The 24561-nt window shown below is 43.6% G+C and overlaps 1 protein-coding gene across 1 annotated transcript; it reads right to left on the bottom strand.

Annotated features, from left to right (window-relative positions):
* Positions 1 to 644: 644 nt before the first annotated feature.
* On the bottom strand, positions 645 to 22554 carry LOC309566003 (spexin prohormone 2-like; the record flags this gene model as incomplete). Its single annotated transcript, XM_082271022.1, has 5 exons — positions 22358 to 22554; positions 22197 to 22271; positions 22038 to 22095; positions 4175 to 4252; positions 645 to 736 (listed from the first exon to the last, which is right to left on the bottom strand). Exons 1-5 carry the CDS (start codon positions 22358 to 22360, stop codon positions 645 to 647), a joined length of 306 nt encoding a protein of 101 aa, XP_082127148.1. The 5' UTR covers positions 22361 to 22554.
* Positions 22555 to 24561: the final 2007 nt, after the last annotated feature.

Genomic DNA, 24561 nt, shown 5'->3' with positions numbered 1-24561 from the left:
TTTGTCACTAGCACTAACATATGCTGCATTTCCCCATGTAACATACACTATATTGTCAAAAGTTTTGGGACACCTGCCTTTACACACACATGAACTTTAATGGCATCGCTTCTTCCTGAATAGCATTTGTGAGGTCAGGCACTAATGTTTGAAGAGAAGGTCTGGCTTGCAGTCTGCACTCTAATTCATTACAAAGGTGTTCTTTTGGGTTGAGGTCAGGGTTCTGTGCAGTCCAGTCAAGTGTATCCACCCCAAACTCCCTCATCCATGTCTTTATGGACCTTGCTTTGTGCACTGGTGCGCAGTCATGTTGGAGCAGGAAGGGGCCATCCCCAAACTGTTCCCACAAAGTTGGGAGCATGAAATTGTCCAAAATGTCTTGGCATGTTGCCGCCTTAAGTGTTCCTTTCACTGGAACTAAGAGGCCAAGCCCAACCTCTGAAAAACAACCCCACACCATAATCCCCCCTTCACCAAATGATTTGGACCAGTACACACAAAAAAAGAAAGATTGAAGACTGAAGTACCCAGTATACAGATAATCACTAGAGGATAAAATAATTATCTTTGAACACCATCATTAAAGAATTGTAGCAAACATGCTTTTTGTCTCACTTTTTGAAAATAGTATTATTTTGTCATACCTATGGCACTGATTGACTTTTCTTTTTCTTCAGGCTCACATTCCACAGAAACTTTGTGTGCCATTTTTCAGTTCCAAAAAGAAACAGGTATCCTTTCAAAAATATAGATATGTACTTATTATTATTATACATCACTTGCAAAACATGAACATAGAAGAAATAAAGCAACATACTGCAAAAGAGTCAGTATTTATATAAGATAAAGGTTCTGCTTCTGAACTTGCAAGAACATGACAGCCCTTCCCAAACTGCTTCTTCGTTTCACTGAAACCAAGAAAGGGAGTTTCAGAGATTACCTATGTTTTGGGGTGGCCCTTTATCAACAGTCAGGTGCAGGTTCCTTTAATCCAAACGCCCGCAATCCTCTGGGCTCCCAGCATCCCAGCATCCCCTAAGCTCTTGGACATGCCCATGGGATATCAATTCCAGCGCCTCCCTGCTTCCTGTGCTCAGAGAGACCCTGCCTGATAGGACAGCAGTGACTGGGCAAGTTAACTGTCACCAGGTCCTGGGTTCTCTCCTGTTAAGTCTGGTGTGCGGGCCACCAGCAGCGAGCACAAGAGCACACAGCATCTTTCTAAGCCCCAGTCACTGGAGAGGACTTGGCTATAGTCCTGGTGGAGAGGCTGTCCATGCAGTGGAGTGGCCCTATCTATCCTCAACCACCAGAACCTCCTGACCGAAAACTACAGCAGCAGTGCCAGTGTGAAGCCTATGCCAGCCGCAGATGCATCCAGCCATGAGCTTCCCAGAACCTTCCTTCATAGAGTAAACATGTGAGAAACTTTGTCTTTATCAGTTCAGACACTGAACTGAACTCTGGAACTCTACTGCCATCTAGTGGCCATTTGTAGAATTGTTCTCATTTCTTCCATTCCTGTTTTCCCTACTGTTATCCCCCATGCAATGTTATGCTAACCTCCATTGTTTAGTAAAGCAGAAATTGCATATCACCAAATGGTCTGACCATTTGGCTGATACATTTACACAACACCTACAGAAGGTCTTGAGCATTTAGAAATGGGACTGATTTATAAAGATCAGAAAACTTGAAAAAAAAAGTAAGGACTTTGCCAATAGCAGACAATTACAGTTCTTGATTAGTATTGTAAACTGAAGATGAACCTTTATTAGTTCCCATTGGAATTAGCTGCAATTTTAGAGAGCAGCGGGGCTCTGACACCTCCCTCTCCGCACACAGAGTGAAGAGGGAGCTGTCACCTTCCTGCTCAGTGGGGATCTGTGTTTACGATCCCCTGCTGAGGCGGACCATGTGAAAGAGCCCTTACTGTTTGCAAATGTTGTTTTTTTTTTTTTTTTTTTCAAAAGTTCTGCTTTAAGTAATACATAGCTAAAGGGAAATAGAAAATAGTGTCTATGGAATGTAGCCTAAAGTTTGTGAGTTGCAATAAAATGAAAAAAAAATAAGCATTGAAAAAATGTGCTGTGGTTTAAAAACATTTAAAACAAAAGAAGATATATAAGGGCGACACCTATGACCATGGATTCTTAGAGCACTATGGATTTTCTAAAAAGAGAGTGCAACAGAAGTTGCTTCCTTTCAGATACTGTCTCTGACTGAAACCACAGATAGAGCTGTATGGAAAGAAGAGCAGTAAAAGGCAGAGGGATGAGTCACTGGTTTGACGTATTTATTTGTGTGTATAACTTTAACATTGAACTACTGAGCTCTGTAAGCTACAAGCAGGGCCGTTTGAAGGAATTTGGGGGCCCCAAGCAGAATGGACATGGAGGCCCCCCGACCCCCACACACACGCAAAGCCTACAAGAACCACAGCATAGCCATACAGTTTAAGTATCTATCTATATATATATATATATTTACATATATGATATAGATAGATAGATATAGATATAATAAAGAAAGAAAGGAGAGGGAGAGAGAGAGAGAGAGAGAGAGAGAGAGAGAGAGAGGAGGGGGACAGATAAACAAAAAGAGACATAGGAAGACTAAGATTAGAAGGGAGATAGAAAAAAAAAGAAAGAAGTTTTCAGACCTGTCAGCACTTGGCAGATGTAGAAGCAGAGGGTCCTAGCAGCTACTCACCCTGATGCTATCTGCTCCTAACTCATCCACACTGGCTGCAGGAATTGTAATTGCATTTAGAGCCCTGCTATCTATATACAGTAGGAGCTGTCAGTCTGCACTGTCCATGCTCTGCATAAAGTCTAGCTGGTAGGCCAGGGATCTCTCTTGTGTCTGCAGATCTTATCAGACTTTTTACAAACCTGTTGAGGCAGAGAGGGGCCCCTTGAGGGAGATCCCGATAACAGTGTCATTGCACTTTACTGCATTGACGATCAAAAGGGCACTCACAGCCTTACACAGTGTCCTTACATTTATTCCTAACCAGTCGTTGTCTTGGGGCCCCAGGCCAGCTCGGGGCCCCAAGCAATTGCTTGGTTTGCCTGCCTTGTAGCAACGGGCCTGGCTACAAGGTGTGTTTTTTAGCAGAGAGGCTAGTAAAATCCATGGAAAACATATGAGTAGGAACCCAGAGCGCCATTTGCTGGCTGCATTTGAAAATATTAAATATTCATATGGAACATTTCATAATAAAGTAGCGTTTGTTACCCCAGCATTTCATATTTCTGATATGTGCCTGCTGTACCATGTACTTGTATCAGAAAGCATCCTGATCTCTTTTTATTACTTCCTTTGTGGGACAGCCCTGGTGAGCCTGACAGTCCCTCTGCTGTCCAATTAAACACTGACCACACTAAGCAGGAGAAAACAGCGTGGTCAGTTCTCTGGCTGTGCTGGGAACTCAGCCTGCCCTCATCCAATGATCAGACTTGTCCTCAAATCCCCCCACCCCACCCCCTGCACATCCATTCGCTGGGAAGCTCAGTGGACTGTTGGTTCTCCTCACCCCAGCTCTTATGCTGTTGAGAACAGAGGGAGCAGTGAGAATTTGATCACTTATAAAAAAAGGGGGGGGGCATTTATAATGTTTGTTATATCTATATACAAATGTTTTGCATTTTGTTTCAATTGTAAATGGAATGAGAGGTTTTACAAGGCAATTATTTACAATCAGTTTAAGCCTAAGGCCCGTTCACACTGGGGCGATCCGACTTTAAGGGGCGACCTCCGAGGTCGCGGTGCGAGCAGCGCGCCGCGACCTCGGAGCGGCCGGCATGGATTTCATAACATTGAAGTCTATGACGGTCGCTCCGGGTCGCCCCAAAGAAGCTCCGGACCCTTTTTCTAAGTTGGAGCGACTTGTGTCGCTCCTATTAGAATGGGTCCGCAGCTTCCCTATGGAAGGCGACCTACGGCGACCTGTGAGGCGACCAGGTCGCCTCACAGGTCGCCCCAGTGTGAACGGGGACTAAATGGTAACTATTGTATTTGTTTTATCTCAACCATAACAAATACAAAAATAACATTTATACTAAATTGCTTTTTACACCTACATTTCTTTTAAGATATCTGGTTCAAATCTTGCATAGGTCTTGAGAGTATAACCGTGGAGAAAAGGGTGTAAATGTCTTTCTTCACTTACGCTTAAGAATTGAATTCCAGGTATCCAAATGTATTTTCTGATACTGCTCCTCATAGTCTGATACAAATCTTCTGCCATCTGTAGAGAAAGATTGAACAAAGCATCATTACTGTTGAAAAAAACCTAATCTGTATAAGTTTAGCATATATTTAGCTATATGAATGCCTAAATTATAACTTATGAGGCACTCATAACTGCATATTTTTAAAGCATTACAGATGTGCATGTTCACTAGATTCTAGCAGAATACAATGATAAAGACACCACTGTGGAAAAGTTTTAGGCAGGTGTAATAAAGCTGTAAATTATGAATACTTTCAGAAATAGAAGTGTTAAAAGATTTTTTTTTTTTTTCATTAATCAACAAAATAGAAAGTAAATGAACAGATGAGAAATGCTAATCAAATCAATATTTGGTGTGACCACCCTTTGCCTTCAAAACAGCATCAATTCTTCTAGATAGACTTGCACACAGTTTTTGAAGGAACTCTGCAGGTGGGTTGTTCCAAACATCTTGGGTACTAACCATAGATCTTCTGTGGATGTAGGCTGCATTAAATCCTCCTGTCTCTTCGTGTAATCCCAGACAGATTCAATGATGTTGAGGTCAGGACTCTGTGGGGACCAAACCATCACTTCCAGGATCCCTTGTTTTTCTTTACACTGAAGATAGTTCTTAATTACATTGGCTTTAGGTTTGGGGTCATTTTCTTGTTGAATAATACATTTGGGACCAATCAAATGCCTCCCCGGCCTGAGGTGGGTGTGCTGTCAGTACCAGTAACACTTCCAACACATTTAAGTTGTGAACCCAGGTGTGAGAACTGAGACAATGACCATTCCGGCATCTTTGGTTTGTTTGTTTGTTTTATTGTATTTAGGGAATGGGAGAAGGGAATGAGTGGGATACTCCTCTGGCTCTTATAGGCTTAACTTTGTACAAGAAAAATGCTTACTAGCGCTGTCTTGGTGCCAGCTGAATGCCGACCAGCGCTTCCTGACGCTTCAACTGCTGCTTGACTGAATTAGTGCTAAAACCTTGACTTTAGCTTAGATAGTTAGCTCAAAAGCTCCAGGACTGTAGAACTCTTGACTCCTGATACTTGCTATTAGTGTTGAGCGAACACAGACTGTATCATTGGGGTTCGTACCGGATAATTGGATTTTTGCTACCCGGACACGGACCCGAAAACTTTACTGTATGTTCGAGTTTAAAATCCGTGTTCGGTAATTTTATTTCCTGTTTTGTATGTAATGGCACGCTTTTAATGGCGGACTTTCAACAGCCAATCAACAAGCGTTTAACTGGTGTGCCTTAAGCCATCCCAGCCATGCCTACTAATGTATTAGTAGCTGTGATTAGCCATCTGAAGCATGTGATCCATGTCTTTATAAGTTCGAGAGATACAGCGCGGTGCGTCATTCTGCTGTAGTTTAGGGTGAGAGCACACATCATACGTGCTGGCTGCTGATTAGGGACAGACAGCGAAAAATTGTGCCCGAAAAGAATGCAGGGACAGGTCGGAGTGTAGGCAGGGAAAGTTATTTGAGCATTTTAGGGACAGGCTGGAGAGATTAGGCAGGGACAGAACAATCGTCCGTTAGCGATCTACATCGATTTTGCAGTGTGGGGGGTGGTGCAGTGAACAATCTTTTTGCCCTCACTTGAGCCCACTGAGGAGGAGGAGGAGGAGAAGGGAGAAAAAAATATATTTTTATCAGTCTGTTGTGTGCAGCGTTCAGCTATATTTTACTACAGATTGCTGTTCTAATCTGCTATTTTAAAATTACAAAGTTAAAGGGGAATTTTTTTTTTTCCTTCATAGCCTGCTTGCTCCTGAGCTGACCGTGACATAAGACACTGCTGTGTTCACATGTGCTATTGAAAAATCACCAATTTTATATCATATTTTCTATTCCGCTATTCAATCTACACCTTTTTGGGGTAAAAAAAATGTAATTGCGGCATAGTCTATATCGGTACGTGTGAGATACACCTTCCAAATTTTTGGGTCGCATCTTCCACCCCCAAGGATTGAAGGGTGCTTCAGTTTGCCTCCTGTTCCGAACTCCTCCTACTCCTCATCCTGCCTTTAGGGTACAAAAAATTGTAATCGGGACCTAGTCTGGGTCTGTACGTGTGAGATACACCTTTTTATATCATATTTTCTATTCCGCTATTCAATCTACACCCTTTTGGGTAAAAATAATTAAATTGCAGCATAGTCTGTATCGGTGCGTGTGAGATACACCTTCCAAATTTTTGGGGCGCATCTTCCACCCCCGAGGTTTGCAGGGTGCTTCAGTTTGCCTCCTGTTCCGAACTCCTCCTACTCCTCATCCTGCCTTTAGGGTACAAAAAATTGTAATCGGGACCTAGTCTGGGTCTGTATGTGTGAGATACACCTTTTTATATCATATTTTCTATTCCGCTATTCAATCTACACCCTTTGGGGTAAAAAGAATTAAATTGCGGCATAGTCTCTATCGGTACGTGTGAGATACACCTTCCAAATTTTTGGGGAGCATCTTCCACCGCCGAGGATTGCAGGGTGCTTCAGTTTGCCTCCTGTTCCGAACTTTTCCTACTCCTCATCCTGCCTGTAGGGTACAAAAAATTGTAATCTGGGCCTAGTCTGTGTTTGTACGTGTGACATACACCGTTTTATACATTTTTTTCTATTCCGCTATTCAATCTACACCCTTTTGGGTAAAAAGAATTAAATTGCGGCATAGTCTGTATCGGTACGTGTGAGATACACCTTCCAAATTTTTGGGGCGCATCTTCCACCCCCGAGGTTTGCAGGGTGCTTCAGTTTGCCTCCTGTTCCGAACTCCTCCTACTCCTCATCCTGCCTTTAGGGTACAAAAAATTGTAATCGGGACCTAGTCTGGGTCTGTACGTGTGAGATACACCTTTTTATATCATATTTTCTATTCCGCTATTCAATCTACACCCTTTGGGGTAAAAATAATTAAATTGCGGCATAGTCTCTATCGGTACGTGTGAGATACACCTTCCAAATTTTTGGGGAGCATCTTCCAACGCCGAGGATTGCAGGGTGCTTCAGTTTGTCTCCTGTTCCGAACTCTTCCTACTCCTCATCCTGCCTGTAGGGTACAAAAAATTGTAATCGGGGCCTAGTCTGTGTTTGTACGTGTGAGATACACCGTTTTATACATTTTTTTCTATTCCGCTATTCAATCTACACCCTTTTGGGTAAAAAGAATTAAATTGCAGCATAGTCTGTATCAGTACGTGTGAGAAAAACCTTCCAAATTTTTGGGGCGCATCTTCCACCGCCGAGGATTGCAGGGTGCTTCAGTTTGCCTCCTGTTCCGAACTCCTCCTACTCCTCATCCTGCCTGTAGGGTACAAAAAATTGTAATCAGGGCCTAGTCTGTGTTTGTACGTGTGAGATACACCATTTTATAATTTTTTTCTCTTCCGCTATTCAATCTACACCCTTTTGGGTAAAAAGAATTAAATTGCGGCATAGTCTGTATCGGTACGTGTGAGATACACCTTCCAAATTTTTGGGGCGCATCTTCCACCGCTGAGGATTGCAGGGTGCTTCAGTTTGCCTCCTGTTCGGAACTCCTCCTACTCCTCATCCTGCCTGTAGGGTACAAAAAATTGAAATCGGGGACTAGTCTGTGTTTGTACGTGTGAGATACACCGTTTTATAAAATCTTTTCTATTCCGCTATTCAATCTACACCCTTTGGGGTAAAAAGAATTAAATTGCGGCATAGTCTCTATCGGTACGTGTGAGATACACCTTCCAAATTTTTGGGGAGCATCTTCCAACGCCGAGGATTGCAGGGTGCTTCAGTTTGTCTCCTGTTCCGAACTCTTCCTACTCCTCATCCTGCCTGTAGGGTACAAAAAATTGTAATCGGGGCCTAGTCTGTGTTTGTACGTGTGAGATACACCGTTTTATACATTTTTTTCTATTCCGCTATTCAATCTACACCCTTTTGGGTAAAAAGAATTAAATTGCAGCATAGTCTGTATCAGTACGTGTGAGAAAAACCTTCCAAATTTTTGGGGCGCATCTTCCACCGCCGAGGATTGCAGGGTGCTTCAGTTTGCCTCCTGTTCCGAACTCCTCCTACTCCTCATCCTGCCTGTAGGGTACAAAAAATTGTAATCGGGGCCTAGTCTGTGTTTGTACGTGTGAGATACACCATTTTATAATTTTTTTCTCTTCCGCTATTCAATCTACACCCTTTTGGGTAAAAAGAATTAAATTGCGGCATAGTCTGTATCGGTACGTGTGAGATACACCTTTCAAATTTTTGGGGCGCATCTTCCACCGCTGAGGATTGCAGGGTGCTTCAGTTTGCCTCCTGTTCGGAACTCCTCCTACTCCTCATCCTGCCTGTAGGGTACAAAAAATTGAAATCGGGGACTAGTCTGTGTTTGTACGTGTGAGATACACCGTTTTATAAAATCTTTTCTATTCCGCTATTCAATCTACACCCTTTGGGGTAAAAAGAATTAAATTGCGGCATAGTCTCTATCGGTACGTGTGAGATACACCTTCCAAATTTTTGGGGAGCATCTTCCAACGCCGAGGATTGCAGGGTGCTTCAGTTTGTCTCCTGTTCCGAACTCTTCCTACTCCTCATCCTGCCTGTAGGGTACAAAAAATTGTAATCGGGGCCTAGTCTGTGTTTGTACGTGTGAGATACACCGTTTTATACATTTTTTTCTATTCCGCTATTCAATCTACACCCTTTTGGGTAAAAAGAATTAAATTGCAGCATAGTCTGTATCAGTACGTGTGAGAAAAACCTTCCAAATTTTTGGGGCGCATCTTCCACCGCTGAGGATTGCAGGGTGCTTCAGTTTGCCTCCTGTTCCGAACTCCTCCTACTCCTCATCCTGCCTGTAGGGTACAAAAAATTGTAATCGGGGCCTAGTCTGTGTTTGTACGTGTGAGATACACCATTTTATAATTTTTTTCTCTTCCGCTATTCAATCTACACCCTTTTGGGTAAAAAGAATTAAATTGCGGCATAGTCTGTATCGGTACGTGTGAGATACACCTTCCAAATTTTTGGGGCGCATCTTCCACCGCTGAGGATTGCAGGGTGCTTCAGTTTGCCTCCTGTTCGGAACTCCTCCTACTCCTCATCCTGCCTGTAGGGTACAAAAAATTGAAATCGGGGACTAGTCTGTGTTTGTACGTGTGAGATACACCGTTTTATAAAATCTTTTCTATTCCGCTATTCAATATACACCCTTTGGGGTAAAAAGAATTAAATTGCGGCATAGTCTGTATCGGTACGTGTGAGATACACCTTCCAAATTTTTGGGGCGCATCTTCCACCGCCGAGGATTGCAGGGTGCTTCAGTTTGCCTCCTGTTCCGAATTCCTCCTACTCCTCATCCTGCCTGTAGGGTACAAAAATTGTAATCGGGGCCTAGTCTGTGTTTGTACGTGTGAGATACACCGTTTTATACATTTTTTTCTATTCCGCTATTCAATCTACACCCTTTTGGGTAAAAAGAATTAAATTGCAGCATAGTCTGTATCAGTACGTGTGAGATAAACCTTCCAAATTTTTGGGGCGCATCTTCCACCGCCGAGGATTGCAGGGTGCTTCAGTTTGCCTTCTGTTCCGAACTCCTCCTACTCCTCATCCTGCCTTTAGGGTACAAAAAATTGTAATCGGGGCCTAGTCTGTGTTTGTACGTGTGAGAGACACCGTTTTATAAAATCTTTTATATTCTGCTATTCAATCTACACCCTTTGGGGTAAAAAGAATTAAATTGCGGCATAGCCTGTATCAGTACGTGTGAGATACACCTTCCAAATTTTTGGGGCGCATCTTCCACCGCCGAGGATTGCAGGGTGCTTCAGTTTGCCTCCTTTTCCGTACTCCTCCTACTCCTCATCCTGCCTTTAGGGTACAAAAAATTGTAATCGGGGCCTAGTCTGGGTCTGTACGTGTGAGATACACCTTTTTATATCATATTTTCTATTCCGCTATTCAATCTACACCTTTTTGGGGTAAAAATAAATAAATTGCGGCATAGTCTGTATCGGTACGTGTGAGATACACCTTCCAAATTTTTGGGGCGCATCTTCCATCGCCGAGGATTGCAGGGTGCTTCAGTTTGCCTCCTGTTCCGAGCTCCTCCTACTCCTCATCCTGCCTGTAGGGTACAAAAAATTGTAATTGGGGCCTAGTCTGTGTTTGTGCCTGTGAGATACACCGTTTTATAATTTTTTTTTCTATTTCGCTATTCAATCTACACCCTTTGCGGTAAAAAGAATTAAATTGCAGCATAGTCTGTATCGGTACGTGTGAGATCCACCTTCCAAATTTTTGGGGCGCATCTTCCACCGCCGAGGATTGCAGGGTGCTTCAGTTTGCCTCCTGTTCCGAACTCCTCCTACTCCTCATCCTGCCTTTAGGGTACAAAAAATTGTAATCGGAGCCTAGTCTGTGTTTGTACGTGTGAGATACACCGTTTTATACATTTTTTTCTATTCCGCTATTCAATCTACACCCTTTGGGGTAAAAATAATTAAATTGCGGCATAGTCTCTATCGGTACGTGTGAGATAAACCTTCCAAATTTTTGGGGCGCATCTTCCACCGCCGAGGATTGCAGGGTGCTTCAGTTTGCCTCCTGTTCTGAACTCCTCCTGCTCCTCATCCTTCCTGTAGGGTACAAAAAATTGTAATCTGGGCCTAGTCTGTGTTTGTACGTGTGAGATACACCGTTTTATAAAAATTTTTCTATTCCGCTATTCAATCTACACCCTTTGGGGTAAAAAGAATTAAATTTAGGCATAGTCTGTATCGGCACGTGTGAGATACACCTTCCAAATTTTTGGGGCGCATCTTCCACCGCCGAGGATTGCAGGGTGCTTCAGTTTGCCTCCTGTTCCTAACTCCTCCTACTCCTCTTCCTCATCCTCATCCTCCCTTTAGGGTACAAAAAATTGTAATCGAGGCCTAGTCTGTGTTTGTACGTGTGAGATACACCGTTTTATAAATTTTTTTCTATTCTGCTATTCAATATACACCCTTTTGGAGTGTAAAAAATTAAATTACGGCATAGTCTGTATCGGTACGTGTGAGATACACCTTTTAAATTTGTTTGGCGCATCTTCTTCCACCGCCGAGGATTGCAGGGCGCTTCAGTTTGCCTCCTGTTCCGAACTTCTCCTACTCCTCTTCCTCAATCGGGGCCTAGTCTGTGTTTGTACGTGTGAGATACACCGTTTTATATCCTTTTTTCTATTCCGCTATTCAATATACACCCTTTTGGGGTGAAAAAAATTAAATCGCGGCATACTTTGCATATTTGACTGTGAGATACACACGTTGTATTTGTATGCTGTTTTTCTATACCGCTATTTAATAAACACCCTTTTGGGGTAAAAAAAATTAAATTGCGGCATAGTTTGCATATTTGACAGTGAGATACACCCATGCGATACTGTTGTTGTTTTGTTCCGCTATTCAATAAACACCTTTCTAGGGCAAGATCATAAATTACAGAAATATGAGGAGACCGTCAAATAGGGGCCGTGGCCTGGGTCGTGGTGCTGCTGGTAGAGCTCCTGTTGCAAGGAGAGGACGTGGTCGATCTGTGCCAGCTACACGCACAAGTGAAACACCTTCCTCAAGTGTGAGTAGGCCGACAGAACCTGCAGCAGTATTTGGTAGGGCATCATGCGCCTCTACAAGTGTTGAGGCCAGAACAAGTAGAGGCGATAGTAGATTGGTTTGCTGCTGACAGTGCCTCCAGTTCCTTCACATTGTCTCCCACCCAGTCTACTGCAGAAAGGTCAGAGTGGCACCTGCTGCGGCACTCAGATTTGTGGAGACCGAAAAGGAGGGCAGGGGTGAAGACAGAGGAAGATGATGTGGAGGACGATGAGGTCCTCAACCCCACATGGAATGAAGGTCATGCAGGTGACCTGAGTAGTTTGGAGGAAGAGGCGGTAGTCGCACAGAGCCACCAGCAAAGCAGAAGAGGGAGCAGGGTGCAGAAGCGGAGTGTCCGTGCCCTAGACACTACGCCTGCTACTGCCCAACGCAGCAAGGGACCGAGCGCACCAAAGCCAGCTCAAAGGAGTTCTCTAGCGTGGAAGTTCTTCAGAAAATGTGCTGATGACAGGGCACGAGTGGTTTGCATCCTGTGCAATCAGAGCCTGAAGTGAGGCATAAACCTTCTCAACCTGAACACAACCTGCATGATCAGGCATCTAAGTGCAAAGCACGAGCTGCAGTGGAGTGGACACCTTCAAAACCAAGAAAGGTCTCTGGCTCCTCCTGCTTCCTCTTCTGCTGCAGTCTCGGCCTCTTCATCCACCTCTGTAGTGATACCGGCACCTGCCACCCCGCAAACAGACGATCTGTCAGCAACACCACCACCTGGTCACCAACCATCTCCACAATGTCCCGTGGAAGCGTTCAGCTTTCCATCTCCCAAACACTTCAGAGGAAGAGGAAGTACCCCCCTACCCACCCGCGATCCCTGGCCCTGAATGCCAGCATTTCAAAATTCTTGGCCTTTGAAATGCTGTCATTCCGTCTGGTGGAGACGCACAGTTTTAAAAGCCTTACGTCGGTGGCTGTCCCACAGTACGTCCTGCCCAGCCGCCACTACTTTTCCAGGCAAGCCATCCCTTCCCTGCACAACCAAGTCGGGGAAAAAATCAGGTGTGCACTGCGCAACGCCATCTGTGGCAAGGTCCACCTAACTACCGATGCGTGGACCAGTAAGCACGGTCAGGGGCAGTATATCTTCCTAACGGCACACTGGGTAAATGCAGTGGCGAATGGGCCTGAGGCGGATAGCAATTTGGCGCATGTCCTTCCACCACCGAGGATTGCAGGGCACTTCAGTTTGCCTCCTGTTCCTAACTCCTCCTACTCCGCTTCCTCGTCCTCTACCGCCTCCTCATCCGGTCAGCGTAACACCTTCACCACCAACTTCAGCACAGCCAGGGGTAAACGACAGCAGGCAGTTTTAAAACTTGCCTGTTTGGGTGAAAAACCACACACCGCGCAGGAGTTGTGGAGGAGCATGGAACAGCAGACAAATGAGTGGTTGCTGCCAGCGAGCCTCAAGCCCGGCCTGGTGGTGTGCGATAATGGGCGAAATCTCATAGCAGCTCTGGGCCTAGCCGGTTTGACGCACATCCCTTGCCTGGCGCATGTGCTGAATTTGGTGGTGCAGAGGTTCCTTAAAAATTACCCCGATATGTCAGAGCTGCTGCAGAAAGTGCGGGCCGTCTGTGCGCACTTTCGGCGTTCTCACCCTGCTGCTGCTCGCCTGTCAGCGCTGCAGCGTAACTTCGGCCTTCCCGCTCACCGCCTCATATGTGACATGCCCACAAGGTGGAAATCCACCTTGCACATGCTAGAAAGACTGTGCGAGCAGCAGCAGGCCATAGTGGAGTTTCAGCTGCTGCACGCACGCGTGAGTCGCTCTGCGGAACAGCACCACTTCACCACTAATAACTGGGCCTCCATGCGAGACCTGTGTGCCTTGTTGTGTTGTTTTGAGTACTCCACCAACATGGCCAGTGCCGATGACGCCGTTGTCAGCTTAACTATCCCACTGCTATGCCTCCTTCAAAAAACGATTCGGGCGATGATGGAAGAGGATGTGGCACAGGATGAGGAGGAGGAGGAGGATGAAGAGGTAACATTTCCAAGGCTTTCAGGGCAGTCATTCGCAAGTGGCTCCGAGGGTGGGTTCCTGCACACACAAACGCCAGGTACACAATTGTCCAGCAGGGCACAGTTCTGAAGGATGAGGAGGATGAGGAGGAGGAGATGGAGGAGGAGATGGAACCATGTTCACAGCAGGGTGGCACCCAGGCCAGCTCATGGCCATCACTGGTGCGTGGCTGGGGGGATACAGAGGACACAGACGATACACCTCCCACAGAGGACAGCCTTTCGTTGCCTCTGGGCAGCCTGGCACACATGAGCAATTACATGCTGCAGTGTCTCCACAACGACCGCCGAGTTGCCCACATTCTAACTTGTGCTGATAACTGGGTGGCCACGCTGCTGGATCCCCGTTACAAGGATAATGTACCGTCCTTAATTCACTCACTGGAGCGCGATCACAAGATGAGCGACTACAAGCGCACGCTGGTAGACACGATGCTGCTGGCATTCCCATCTGACAGCGGGGCCACAGTGGAAGCACAAGGCCAAGGCAGAGGAGGAAGAGGTCGCCAACGCAACCGGGGCACTGCCAGCACCTCAGAAGGCAGGGTTAGCATGGCCGAAATGTGGAAAAGCTTTGTCAGCACGCCACAACAAACAGCAGCACCAGCAGCTCATATGGAACGTCTTAGCAGGAGGCAGCATTTCACCAACATGGTGGAGCAGTATGTGTGCACACGCCTACATGTAGTGAATGACGGGTCTGCCCCCTTCAACTTATGGGTCTCCAAATTGGGCACATGGCCTGAGCTTGCCCTTTACGCCTTGGAGGTGCTGGCGTGCCCTGCAGCCAGTGTATTATCTGAACATGTATTTAGCACGGCTGGGGGCGTTATCACAGACAAGCGCAGCCACCTGTCCAGAGACAATGTGGACAAGCTCACGTTCATTAAAATGAACCAGGCATGGATCCCACAGGACTTTTCCGTACCTTGTGCAGAATAGAGATGGATACCGACCTTACCCAGCCATTGTTATATTTTTGATCTTTCTCACTCTTTTGGGGTGTACCCTAATTTAAAATGACTGAAAAAAAGCAGTGTTGGCTACCTCGTCCCCCTCCACCGCCGCTTCCACCTACACCGCCACATCCACAGCCACCTCAACCTCCCTCCTACTCCATATGGGCCTCGTCCTTCACAGATGAAGAAAATTGTTTTATTTTTCTGTTTTTTTTTGTTGTTTTAAGTTATTTCCCTATCCACATTTGTTTGCAGAGCACTTGCCATGCTCTTAACTACATTTTGCTGCCATTTGCAGCACTCCAGCCCTTTCCATTGGTGTTTTAGAGCCATTTTAGTGCCTGAAAGTTCGGGTCCCCATTGACTTCAATGGGGTTCGGTGTCCGGGTAAAGTTCGGAAAAAGTCCGGGACACGGACCCGGACTTTTTTTTCAAGTTCGGCTGAACCCGCCGAACACGGACATCCAGGTGTCCGCTCTACTCTACTTGGTATAGCTCAAAAGTCACCGAACAGCTTCCTCTAACCCTTTACTGGCTGAGGTTACTCCTTGTCACTACTTGTGCTGCTGCAACTCTCAACTTTTTACACTTCACACTGTACACTGACTCTTCAGGGCCCAAACTGCAGGTACCCCCACTGACGCTTCAGGGTTCTCTGACTAGGTACCCCCTCTAATACTTCAGGGTCCTCTGACTGGGCACCCCCTTTAACAGTTAGCTGACTCCTGGATCCCTAGAACCTTCTCTGTAGTGGTCCCCTCTGACACTAGGCAGACCCCCAGGGGCAGTCCACAGTACTCACGACCTTTGTAGGCTTTCCTGGAACTTGACCCCTCTCTCTCCGCTGGTTCTCGGCACACCGGATCCCCTCTGCAGCTCAGCTCCACACTCTTTGGATTCCCAGGCTGCCACCCGGGACACACACTTCTTCTGACAGGAGGAGAGACAGCCGTACTCTCCCTCCTGGGACTCTGCTTCCCACCAAAGATGCTGTGTCATGGGTTCCTTTAGAACTTATACCCACTCCCAGAATCCTCTGCGGCAGAATCTGCCTTCTGGGGTAGATACAGGCCTGAGTGTGTCTCTGATTGGGTTTCCTCCACTGCCCAATGAGAATCCTCTCATGGAGCCAGTGGGGAGACTCCCCTCTCAGCAGACACACCTGGGAGACGTGACAGCCAGCTGAAATCATGGCCCTGCTGTTATGCAGCCAAGGCCCACTATACTTTACCTAGCACCTACCTGTAGGGTGCTACATATATATATATATATATATATATATATATATATATATATATATATATATATATATACAGGATATACTATTGCTTTGTGTCTTACACAAATCAGAAAAAAAACATTAAATAAGAGTAACAATATTATATATACATATATTACCCTGGATCAGAAAGGCAATTGGATCAGGAGTTCAATGCTGTCTGCACTTGCTGGATTAGTAAAACCTTCATGAAGTGTCAACCTTATCCAAATTCTTGGAAACCTTTGTGAACTTCCCAATAGAGGGAGTTAAAAACTCTGCAGCTCTCCAGTAATTCAATAATGGTTCAGGGTCTCCTTAGGATGTCTGTACCCTGTATTCCTCAAGGGAGACATCCCCAACTCCTCTAGCTCTGTAGAACTAGGATGAAGGCACCTCCTTGGGTCTAATAAAAAAAACCCCAAAGACTTCTCTTCTCAGGCCTGATCCTCCTTCTAGGTTACTCAGGAGTCCTTGGGTCTATTTTGAAAGCAAGTCAAACAAGAAGTCAAGCAAGAAGGCCCAACACAAACCACAATGGGCCCAATGTGCAGTCTGCAGGGCAACACTAAAACATTTAGGGTAATTCGGGAAAACATCTCCATTAGTCCATAATGGCAGAAAGCTAATTTCTTCTGGGCCTAAGGTATAACTTTCCTGTTTCTTAAGCAACACCTTTCTGCAACCACACATTGTCAATTCAGTCAAGCCTGCACAGTATCATGCTGTCTGTTCTCTCTCAAAGGCTGGAATTCAGAATCCTGCCTTTAGGCAACACGCACCTCCTCTAGATTCCTGACTCTTTATAAATCCAAATATAGCCACCAATCCATGAACGTGACATGTTCTCCAAACAGCAGACAGCTATCTTTTTGACTAACGCCAAGTGAAACCAAGTGGAAGTTTTACTTACCTCAGTGGGAACTGGCTGAATTTCAATCCGTGTGTGGGCAGGCTTGTTGTAAACAAATCGATCTTTTGATTGACTTCAATACAACCAGCTGTTGGTTTTTTTTTCCCTGTGATTTTTGCCGCTGGCTATAGCCGGCAGGAGTAATAGTATTCTGATGATGGGAAAACCTCCTGCTGACGGAATACAATAGCACAGCAGGAGGGATTCCCCCAACACTGAATCTGTTAATGGGGGAATCAGACAATTTTCTTTCCTTCAAACTGTGGTTGAGATAAAGAAAATTGCTCAATGTATGAGTGTAGAAGTTAGAATTCACTTTACTTTTTCCTAGAACAGAGCAGACAACAGGCATGCCTGCCCTCACTTCATGAACACAGCCCACTTCTATACTGAGCATCATTCTTTCTCTTAATTTCCCAGCCCCCCAAAAAATAAAATAATGTCCAATTGGTTTCAGCTAAAGAAAGAGATTAAAAATGACAGTCCTTCCAGTGTTAAACAGACACTTCTCAATGACAGTGGCTTAACGAAGCTAGCAAAGCAAATAATTTACTTTTTTCAGAGTGAGTTGGGTGCTCACTTTCACACTTGTGCGACTTGTCCTGTGATTTGGGACTGCAAAGTCACATGACAAGTCGTACCCCATGATTTCCAATGAGTATTTGTGCGACTTCAAGTCTCAGCAACTTTAAAGTAGTCCTTGAACTACTGGTCCAACTTTAATGCGACTTGAGGTCCATAGACCTCAAGATTACAGAGGCATTGCTTTAAGTTGCATCAAAGTCCCGTCAGAGTCGCATCAGAGTCGTGGCAAAGTCGTGGCAAAGACCTGCGACTTTCAGGTCACACAAGTGTGAAAGGGGCCTTAATCTCTCTTATAAAGTTTACTTTTAAACTATTTTCCCCAGGCATTTTTTTCCAAAAAGGGCACTGGCAGAGCGTGATGCAATCCCTTTTTGCTAACTTATTATAACAGAAACTCCTCTCCACTTAAACTCTATGAAACTCTCTTGCTTAAACTCCATCCACCTGACTAATTATACCATATAATATTACCTAAAGTTACATATCTGTTACCCAGCAATGACACTCCCCTTAAGTGGTGCTAATGGCCTGTTACAGCCTTCCTCTCTCATCCTAGCACTATCTTCCTGATCCTCAATATCTAAGGCAAACAATTCTTGTGCATGACCATTATCATCCTGCATTCAGTGATCATGTGATTGCCTAAATTAATAGAAGAAGAAATATGTTATGCTTTGGAGCACACTACTTTACTGCACACATATGTGGTGACATGTGGCAAACAACACGTGTATACTATGGAACATCAAAAAAAAGACCCTATTAAAATAAAGTAAAATACAACATACCCCTTTCCTCCCAAAAAAAATACTAAAAACTGAAACTCTAAACCACAAACCAATATTTTTTACCTTGCAGAAAATAAAAAATATGGATAGGAGCAAAACAAAAGAAAATACATGAGGGAAAAAAAAGACTGCAAGGAAGGTCCCAGCAGCTAAAAAGCAACTACAGTTGTTCTTGCCACACACAAAAATAGTTCCAAAAAGGACAGTTGGTTTCTTGAACTGTGAACAAAGGGGGGAAGAGGTACACAAGAATTTGTAGCTCACTGCACTACAATCCACAGCAAATTACCTCAAAATAGCACTGTATAGTAACTAACTCTTCCTACACAGACTATCAGCCCTTAATGTACTCTTTCAACACTTAGGGCTCTTTCACACGGTCCGCCTAATAGATTCGTTATTTTTGTTATAATTTATTTTGTATTGGTTGAAATTCGTTATCTTTTTCTTTGGACATTCGGATGCATCTGAATGTCCGAAAGATGCAAAATTCGGCTGAATTTCAATTAGCTACTAAATAAATTGCACATGCCTACTGACAAATGATTGCTATGAAGCCACCATTTTCTAGTAAAGGGGCTAACACATTATAATGTCCCTACAGGCCAGGCAGTGCATTATAGTCACAAAGACTTGTCTTGCCTGACCAATATTACTGTACATTTTCTGATAACTGTGGACTTTGAACATGAAAGATTTGCTAACCCATGATAGTGGCAAATCCAAATTTCATTCCTAATTAAAATTAAATTAAAACTTCCCCCTAAAGTGGTAAAAAACCCAAAACTAAAAATGTAATATATTGTAGCTTACTGATTATTAGACGTGTTGGCTAAATTAGTTTAGTTTCCTTTTTTTTAGGCTTTTTTCCTCTGTTTTCACCTGGTGATCTGGCCAGTAAAGCCAGCCATACATGAATCAAAATTCGGCTGGTTTAGCAGGTACTGACTGAATTTTGATCAATGTATGGGCTAGCTAGTTGCACAAAAGTTGATCTTTTGATCAACTTGTATACAGCCAGCCTATTAGGTTTTTCCTAAAGATCGGTGCCACTGACTATAGCCGGCAATACTGATCATTGCATTATGTCAGTGGAGAATACAATAGCTCAGTGGGAAGAATTCCCCCCCATCCACATTGAATGTGTGGATAAGGGAATTGGCCTTTTTTACTTTTAGCTTAACCCACTGATTAAAAGAAAAAATAAATAAATTATATATGGCCTGCCTAACACACCTCCTGTATTAGAGCGCCTCCACACTGGATGAGGGAGTACAGGGGCATAATTAGCCAGCAGCATTGTCAGTCTGAGGTAAGGAGAGTGTTAGATGTACTAGCAGATTTAGATACTGGGCTGCTGTTAGAAATCACAGGGCCCCGTACAGCCTACATGACAGGGCCTCCCCTCAAATGATATTTTCGCTAAAATGCCTAGGCCACGGTGCTGTGCTCCGCAGCCATTCAAGAAATTATACCCCCATCGAACAAGACACATTTAAGTAAATAGCACTGCTCTGCAAGTGCCACGTAACTGCGTGCAAAGCATGTGGTTGCAGTGCTTTAGTGCGGGGTTAAAGCAGGTGGGGAGGAGGCAACATGCCTTCTCACCGCCTTGTCAAATGCTTTCTGAAGAGCGATCCACATTTAAGCAAGTCCCTAAACAATTTTTGAAAAGAAAAAACACAAACCCGTAGGTTTTTTTTAACATTTTTTTTAGAATTGTATTTTTTTTATTTATTTGTTTTTGCATTTTCATCTGCCCTGTTGGGGGGGGGCTTTGGTTAAATATCAAGGGTCTAACAGACATTTGGGACAGAGAAAGGGACCGAGGACATAGATTCATCAGTCACTTTCTCTGCAGCCTCAGCTGCACTGGACAGTGAATGACACTCTCCATCCTGAAACAATCCCCCTGTGTGCCCTTCAGTGGCTGATTGTGGGAGAGGAGGAAAGCCAGCAGAGCTGCAGGGAAGGTGGGGCCCAACAGCAGGGGGAGGGGGGCGCAAATCCAAAAACCGATCCCCCTGCAGTGCAGCCGGATTGGGAAAAAGGAGTAGAAGCTGGCAGAGCTCAGGGAGATCCGCAAGTGCCAGGGCCGGGACAAGGGGTAGGCAGGAGGGGCGGCTGCCCTCGCACAATGTTTTTTTTGCAAGGATTTGGGTGCCCTGATCCTAACCCTAAGGGAAGGAGGGGGCGCAGTTTGGCATGTTTGCCTCGGGCGCTGGATGGTATGGTCCCGGCACTGCCTCCTGCTCAGCAGGTGCCCAGGCTCCCCGTTTGAACTGATTGGGCCCAGTACAGGAGGGCTGGCTGTACTGCCTTATCAGTGCCCTGTTTAGATACGCTAGACAAATTGAACCAAACTCAAGCTAACACTTTTTAAGCAGTTACAGCAACAGTTTGATTCCTTTAGGGATAAAGGTTTTACATAAATAAATCAAGCTCAACCCTCTAGCTGCTACATCTGCAGGACATTTTTTCTGTTAAAAATGAACAGACTTACCGGCCAGTGAAAATAAAGGAAAGGAAGCCTAAAAAAGAAAACTAATGCAGCCATCATATCTAAAAATTAGTAACCTGCAATATAATAAATGTTTCCTTGTGGGTTTAATACCACTTTAATGCTATATTGTTCTTTGGCCATGCTAGGCAAAGCAACAGGTTTGCTTTAACTCTCTAATCCCAAGCAGCAGATGCTCACATTGCTTCATTAATGCTCTGTTGAGGTGCTTGGAGCAAAATAGAATATTCTGGTACTGCAGGGTTTGAAGGAGCATGTGACTTACACCCCTTCTACTCATGAGAATGCACTGGTGCTTGGTAATTGGTCTAGCGCTCTCACGTGGTGCAAGAATCTAATCCATAGATAGCCTTGTGGAAGCTCTGACTATTGTAGAGTGTCTCGAAGCTGAAACAGGGCTTACTTTTCCTGTTTTCTGCAGCTAACTAGACTAGACGAGGTGGGAGTTAAAAAGAAAGTAAGTGCAGCTGGGAAGGGTTAGGCGTTAGCTGTTACTTTACCAAACCGGATAACAGGTTTACTTAAAATCTGCCTTTCCAAGAGAAGTCAAGTATTCTTATATCTTTAATTGTATTTTTTTCATTATCTTATTTCTATATTTCCACTCAAAGTAGCCTCTGTATATTTTCAGGTTGAAATTCCCAGGTTTGTGATAATATTTCATTAAATAAATGCAAAAAGATGACCCATAAAAGTGTGACTTTACAAATTGTTTAAGCTAAAATAAATGACCCATAAAAGTGTGACTTTACAAATTGTTTAAGCTAAAAAAATACACTAAAAAACGTAGTAAATATGTACTCAAACACTCTATCTAATGGCTTTCAATGCAATAATAGGGTTAAACAAATGATGTGGATGTTTAAGTCTTATAAACTTTTTATCATTTGTCTATTGTATTTCCTTTTTGTCTACCTATCTTAGTCATTTATATGATTTTGTATCTAGCTTGTCTTAAATTAAAATATTGTACATTTAACATTTTAGATAATAAATCTGCTTTATAATTTCAGTAGCATATTTTTCATCCTAATCTGTTCAACACTTTTTCTTCAAATAATTGCATTCTAAAATAGTGACAACAAGAAATACAGGTTGTTATAAAAAAAAAAATAGCTTACGTCTGCCTTTGAGATACAACATTGACTGGGGGCCCCAATTTCTTGCCATTAACTTATTCTGAAAGTGCACAGAAACAAGTAAAATATCAAACATGTACTATAAGCCAAGTATAATTAATACAGTAAATTGGATATATCTTTATGTAAGTCCAATATTACCTTAGGAGCAGACAGTGATTCAGAAAGAATAAAAAGGAGAATAGTACAGGTAAGGTACAGCACAATTCGCCTATGCTAAAACAGAAAAAAAATAAAATAAGGACCAGTATATACAGCACCAATATCAGGTTATGTAGCTGAATATAAAAATGTTATCTTACCATTATAGATGTTGTTGTAGGGTAAGACTATCTGATAGCGTTTTCTTCATCAGAAACAAAACAGAAGCTCCGGTGTGTTGTTAATGAATATAAGTAATGCAAACCCTTGATACAATTTGATGAGCGTCTTCTAGTCATGTATCTTCCATTCACCTATTTGTTGAATAACAACACTGCATGGTATGAGGGAATTAAGTACATTTATCTTCCAGTAATCATCAAAGCGTTAGTACTGTGTCAGGCTCTTTTATTCAAAACTACACAATGATAATGTCCTGTGAAATCTTGGGCACATATCCAAAATATAAATGCAGACATCAACACGGAAAATATAACTGCTGTTTTTACCTGGCAACATTTCCAAAGTAAATTAGGCAACCTGTCAAAGCCCTACAATAATTTAATAGCAACTTCATTCATTCATTGTCCATGTTTGACAGTTGTATTTAAAAATAGCTATGAATTAGAACAAGAGTTGTCACACTAATAGTAAAAAATATATTTATTAATTGTAGTACTTCTCTCCACTGGTCATTATTATGTTGCTATTGCTTTTATAGCTGATGTTTCATGATTCGATATCTCCACTAAAACCTTAAAAGACTACATCAATTTGGCAATTTAGTGAGAAATGATAAGTTCTCTTGTAAGAACCCTCCTCCACCCAATGTTCACTTTCTCTATGCTCTACTACTGCCCTGTTCCTCCATATGAGTTTTGAGTTCTTACCCTGTGTACGCTCTCTGTTGGATGGTGTCAGAGCACACACATGTTTAATTTATTTCTCCTCATCAGATGACAGTGTTGGGGCCTGACAATCTTCAATCCTTGAAAGTAGGCCACTTGCTCCTCCATACAAACCCTAAGTATTTACTGAGGGAACAGAGCAGTGTGCAGATAATTCTCATATTCTCCTTAAAGAAGGCCTATATGGGTTTAGAGGAGGGTTTTTGGAATGCTCTACACACTCTGGTTTACAATTTATAGGTGCTGGTTTACCATGAGGGTCTGGTCCTTAGGGTACCCTCAAAAGAGTTATGGATTTAGATTGTGATGGTCCCAGGTCCCATCATTCAGGACTTTCCCACTGCTAGACTTATTTAGGGCAGGTGGCAGTAGGGCTGTCACAATGTAAATATACCAATTCTATCATAAAAAGAAGTGCATTCAGCAAAGAGGCCACAAATGACCAGGATGGACCTTTTAGCTTAAGCATTTTTAATGTACCAAGCAAGATTTATACTTGGTGCCGGGTCAAATCAGATAATTGTTTATGGCTTGCAGCTGCTTTTTTCTGTATTATATCCAACGAGGGCACTGGGAAGTGGCTATATGTAGTGTGCCAGCCGTAGGAGCAAAAACTGGTAGAAGCGGACAAGCTTGTTACTGTTAGCATACAAGGTTTGTATTTAATCAGCAACAACCACTGTATGTCATTGCTGTGTGCCTATTACATTGTATGACCACTAGATGGCAGTGTTACATTTGTGAGTTCATGTTTTGTCTATGCCTCAAAAGAGTAATAAAAAGAATAGTTCCTGCTCCGAAAGAGAAAGCAGCGTTCAGTGAATCAACAGACTGTCTGCCTGTACTTTGTTTAGCCCCAAAAAGGTTATATCTAACAGGTTATGGGCCCAGGACATGTTACAAAAGCCCAGGATATAATACAGATTACCGCTGGATATAGCCAGATACAGTGAGCTAAAGCAAGTGAGTACAGGAGACAGCAACAGAAAGACAAACAGCAGAAATGGCTGCTGCCATCCCCTCAGCAAAGTTCTCCATTGCAAATTGTAACGCTCCTGCGTTTCTTATATGGTGTGGATTTTCAGCTGCAGAAATAGTTTCCACGTCAGTAGTCATGTAAGAGATATGCTGAGATACCATTCCCAACCTCAATGACTCATCATGTGTGGAAGGTCTTATTTCAGCCAGTAAATACACACAATTAGCAAGCTGGTTCCTAGAGTGACTTTATATATGTGATAACACAATGATGAAGGTTGAGGGATAGGTTGAGTGGAGGTGGTAGGTGATAGACACTTGAAGGTGAGGCAGTAGCAGATGGATGCAGGAAGGTTTAGCAATGTTGTATGATAGCAGATGATAGAATAGCAGGTGGACATACAAAAGAGATCAACCCAGTGCAGAAAAGTAGCAGTAGTCTCAAGAACTAGCAATCTATTTTATGCAGATGTAATAAA

The sequence above is a fragment of the Pelophylax lessonae genome (assembly GCF_965119305.1).
Source record: "Pelophylax lessonae genome assembly, chromosome: 10".
NCBI lineage: Eukaryota > Metazoa > Chordata > Amphibia > Anura > Ranidae > Pelophylax > Pelophylax lessonae.
This window is presented reverse-complemented; position numbering and strand designations above follow the sequence as displayed.